The sequence below is a fragment of the Chiroxiphia lanceolata genome, chromosome 1 (assembly GCF_009829145.1).
Source record: "Chiroxiphia lanceolata isolate bChiLan1 chromosome 1, bChiLan1.pri, whole genome shotgun sequence".
NCBI classification, from domain to species: Eukaryota; Metazoa; Chordata; class Aves; order Passeriformes; family Pipridae; genus Chiroxiphia; species Chiroxiphia lanceolata.
This window is the reverse complement of record NC_045637.1, coordinates 100,510,860-100,515,523: the sequence shown is the minus strand read 5'-3', so window position 1 is coordinate 100,515,523 and position 4,664 is coordinate 100,510,860. Positions and strand designations below refer to the sequence as shown.

The window sequence follows — 4,664 nt, the reverse complement described above, 5'->3', positions numbered from 1 at the left end:
ACAATACTGGGCCCAGTACTTTACCCTGGGGGACACCACTAGTGACAGGCTATAAAATGCTCCAGGGAGACTTTATTGTAGCCTTGCAGTACTTAAAGGGGGCTTATGAAAATATGGAGAGTGATTCTTTACATGGGCTGGTAGATGGTGATAGGACAAGGAAGAATAGTTTTTAACTAAAAGAGGGGAGCTTTAGATCAGATACTAGGAAGAAGTTCTTTAATGAAAGGGTGGTGAGGCTGTGGATGCCAAATCCCTTGGAAGCGTTCAAGGCTAGGTTGGATGGGGTCCTGTGCAATCTGATCCAGCTAGGTGACGTCCCTGCCCATAGGGTCGAGGTGGGAACTAGATGATCTGTAAGTTCTTTTGCAACACAAAACATTCTATTATTATATGATTTCATAATGTTCTAGGAAAGACTGGTGAAACACGCTTCTGGGAAGTTTTGAGGTGTCTGAGGAGAGGACAACATCCCCGGAATGGGCCAGATTGAACAACTTGAGGTTTTATGTGTGTGCTCAGTACATAAGTCTGAAATGAGTTGTAGTAGGTAGATAGATGAAGAAATTTTTTTCAGATTGAGTATTTTATGTCCTTTCTCCACTGTTACTGCTGTGGTTTAGCTTGTCCGTAAATTTAACACCCTCAGTGGTAGTGAGTTGAAGAACAACCATTGGATGTGCTGAATGAGTCATTTCCTCCTCCCAGATGCTCTCTCCACCTGAAGGGCTCTGTAACATCTCTGTCGCTATTTTATTTCCAGGTATAATCTGCACAGGCAGCATGTTGCTGCTTCCAGTCCTTCTTGAAACTTTATTTTGGTCCCGTAAGCTCTTTTTTCCTTTCCCCTCTTCTTCCTGTGTACAGTGAGTACAGAACTGATTCCAAACTCCAGGAGATTATCCCTTCACATAATTTCTCTGCTTCCACTTCCAGGTGGAGACATGCAGTCAGCGCCAGTGCAAACCCCAGAGGTGCACCATCAGATGAAGGGCAGATCTGCCAGCATGTCATGCCGACTGATGAACGAAGACATTGTGCACTGGTACAAGCAGCTTCCTGGAGAGCCACCGAAGAGGATACTGTACCTGTCAGGACACACATCTGCTTTTGATGACGGCAATGATAGAAATAGATTTGAAGTTCGAAAGGATGCTACTCAGCCCTTATATGGTCTCACAATAAAATCTTTAACCCCAAGGGATTCTGGCACTTACTACTGTGCATATTGGCACTACACCACAGCATTAGTCGATCAAAGATAAGCCATACAAAAAGATACTTTGTGCTTTGAACCACAAGCTCTGAACTCTGCAGCAGGAGAGGAGAAACAGCATCTTATGACAACTATTAAATATATAATGTTAACAATCACTATATCACTTCAGTACTCACGCATATCTGCAACATCCAGAAACTGGAGTCTTCCCGTCTCTTAAAGGTAGATATATGAAACACTGCTCTTAAAATGAAGGCTTAATTTTACTGAAAGCACTCACCTGACAGTGAACACAGCCAGTCTCTGTGTGGGAGCTACAAATCTCTTCTCTGTTAAAATGCTAGCAAGCAGAGCAATGTCTCCATTCCCTCAGTGCTTTCTTTTGAAAAAAAAAAGACAGGAATATGAAAGGGGGAGAGAAGACCAGATGATCTTGCACATCCTTCTTCATATTTTTCTTTTGTCTTCCTTTGCATTTCAGCCACTACAAATTCCTACAATAGCCCAGAAGACCTATTTTTATTGTCACAATTCCTCACCTGATATGTCCAAGATATAACTGAAATCCTCAGCCATGAGCTATGCCCCAGGCAAGCAGAGCCTCTCAGAGCCTTTGGGTTAAATGTACTTAGTTTTACAAATCAAATTCTACAATCACAGACTGGTTCTAGGAAAGATGACATTTTCCTGACAGCTGGTCAGAACACTGATATACTTTTATGTCTTCAAGTTTCTGAACTAGGTTAGAGTGCACATGTTCAATATCCTTTGAGATATTCCTCTAATGCATCTGGACCTTAAAAATGGAGCCCAAATACCTACATGGTGGTGGGTTTACAGCTCCACAGGCTCAACTGAACACTGGTTTTGCACAACTTTCTGTGTGATTTGAGTCTATAATGTCTTGCTATAGATGTTTCTGTCCTCCTCAACTATTTGAAACACAGTTTGGACTGCATGTGACCTCAGATATTAACTTTTGTCTTTGTATCCTTTGGATCTGAGGATTTCTCACAACCAAAGTGGTTTCTGGACAGAGTTGAGAGCAACTTCCTGACACAGGTGATTGAGCAGCCAACAAGGAAAAGTGCTCTGCTGGACCTCCAACTCACAGACAGTGGAGAACTTGTTGAGGATGGAAAGATCAGGGCCAGCCTTGGCTGCAGTGACCATGAGCCACTGGAGCTCAGGCTCCTGAGAGAAGACAGCAGAGCAAAAGGCAGGACCTCAACCCTGGACTTCAGGGGAGCAGACTTTAAAGTTCTTCAGAGATCTGCTTGGAAGAGTCCCTTTGGATACAGCCCTGGAGAGAAGAGGTGTCCAGGAGAGCTGGTTGGAATTCAAGAGTCTCCTCCAAGCTCAAGAAGGGTCCATCTTGAAAACTATAAAATCAAGTAGAGGCAGTAGGACTCCCTCATGGATGAGCAAAAAGCTACTGACTGAATTTAGGCATAAAAATGAAGTGTGCAAGAGGTAGAAGCATAGGTTGGTGATCCAGGGCCTGCTGTTCAACTATGCAGGGATTTCAGGAAAGAAATAGCCCAGCTTGAATTGAATTTGGCAAATGATGTAAAGGGGAACATATACATATATACATATACAACAGTAGCAAAAGAAGGACGAGGGAAAGCCGCTAAGCAGGGCAGGGAAACTGGTGATAAATGACATGAGAAAGCCTGGGGTACTCAGTATTTCCTTTGCCTCAGTATTCACACTTAAGAATGGCCTCCAGGAATCCCAGGCCCCTGAGACCAGACGTAAAGTCTGGAGCAAGAAAGACATACCCTTCAGTGGAGGAGGATGAGGTTACTGAGCACTTAAACTGAACACACATAAGTTTGTGGTGCCTGATGGGATGCACCCACAAGTGCTGAGCAAGCTGGCCAATGCCTCTGCAAAGACTCTCACTTGTCTTTGAAAGCTCACAACAACCAATACAGGCTCTTGAAGACCAGAAGAAAGCAAATGTCACTCCTATTTTCAAGAAAGACAAAAAGGAAGACCCGGGTAACTACAGGCAGGCTACCCCTATCTCAATCCCTGGGAAGGTAATGGAACAACTAATTCTGGAAACCATTCACAAACACAGGAAGATAAAGATAGACAGGATTAGTAGCATTGATCAGGATTAGTAGCATTGATTTACAAAGCTATTTAGATAGCTTTAGATAATGAAGCACTCTACAAAGTGCTTGGATTTTGGCCATTTCATCTCTGACAAGTCTATTTAGTGATAATTTGAACCTGGAAAGTTATTTTGTAGAACACTATTCTGGCCACTGCATGTGTCCTCTTGGCACAGACACCATTATGTTTGGTCTGTAATTATTCTTACTGGGAGACTTACTGTGTTAGAAAGCTACAGTACAAAACCTAGATAGTCTGTAAATTGGGCATTTAATCACTGACGAAATCACTGCCATATTTCTTTACTCTTCATCTGGGATCAGGTGCCTGGGATAATTCTGCTGTGATCAGAAGAATGTCAATGTACTGCTACTGTTTCATGCATGGCAGTTTTTTGCAACATGGGCTTGATTTCAGGTCCTCAACATACAATTGACAGTGCAGTTTTCTCTCTGATTAACTACAGTTGCCCACACAGGAGACTGTCATGGGATGCTGCTGAGATGAATGATCTTTTCCTTGACCCTCCTCCCCACTTCACCTTAAAATCTGTTTATCAGTTCTCTCTTCCTTGTCACTTTGTTGTATTCTGCCAGTCTTTAAGTAATTTCTCCTTCTCACCTACCTCAGGGTGGCCAGACACAAAATTAAACAGGCTTTCCTATTGGGAATAAGGGGACCCTTTCCATTGCCTTCACACAGAGACAGGTGTCTCTCCTAGACTGACTCTTCCTGGAACCCTGCATTCACAGGCACCTTTCCAAAGCACTTAGCAATGTGTGCTTACCACCAGCTCACTGCATGTAGCCAGCTGCCAGCAGGAGGGAGGTCGAACAAATTCATTTCCTTCCTGCCTGGTGAGTTGCAGCCCGGGCCCACCAATCACAGGGGAGTCCCTCACAGCACCAGACCGTCTCATTAAGAAGCCTCTCTGCCACGGCTGTTGACAGCAGCCTTTTTTGCTTTCCAGTCTTTTTTCCAGTGAGTGCATCTCAGCTGAGCTTAGAAACTGAAATCCTGCAGCTGTGCATTTCCTCCCACAACCTAAGCCAAAGTGAAGGCAAGTCCCTGCCATGCAGCTGCCCTGGTTGCTGCAGGCTGATGGCCTCAGCTGCCTTGGTGGAGGCCACCAGCTGCACACGGGTACTCCAGGCACTTCTGTACTCTGCAGCTACGTGACTAAGGGTGAAGCAGCAAAGGGTGGTTCCTAGCAGGATGGGGGAATGCCTCCCACCCACTCAGACACTGGGCACCTCTCTGCACCCCTCGGGTAATGGTACGCACACACTGCCCACCAGGGTCACCTCTAGGCTGATAC

At 44.7% G+C, this 4,664-nt stretch overlaps 1 gene segment (V, D, J or C); it reads left to right on the top strand.

The window, feature by feature from the left end:
• Positions 1 to 535: 535 nt before the first annotated feature.
• On the top strand, positions 536 to 1,374 carry LOC116785203. The segment is given in 2 exon segments: positions 536 to 826; positions 937 to 1,374. Coding segments are annotated over 2 exon segments (447 nt in total).
• Positions 1,375 to 4,664: the final 3,290 nt, after the last annotated feature.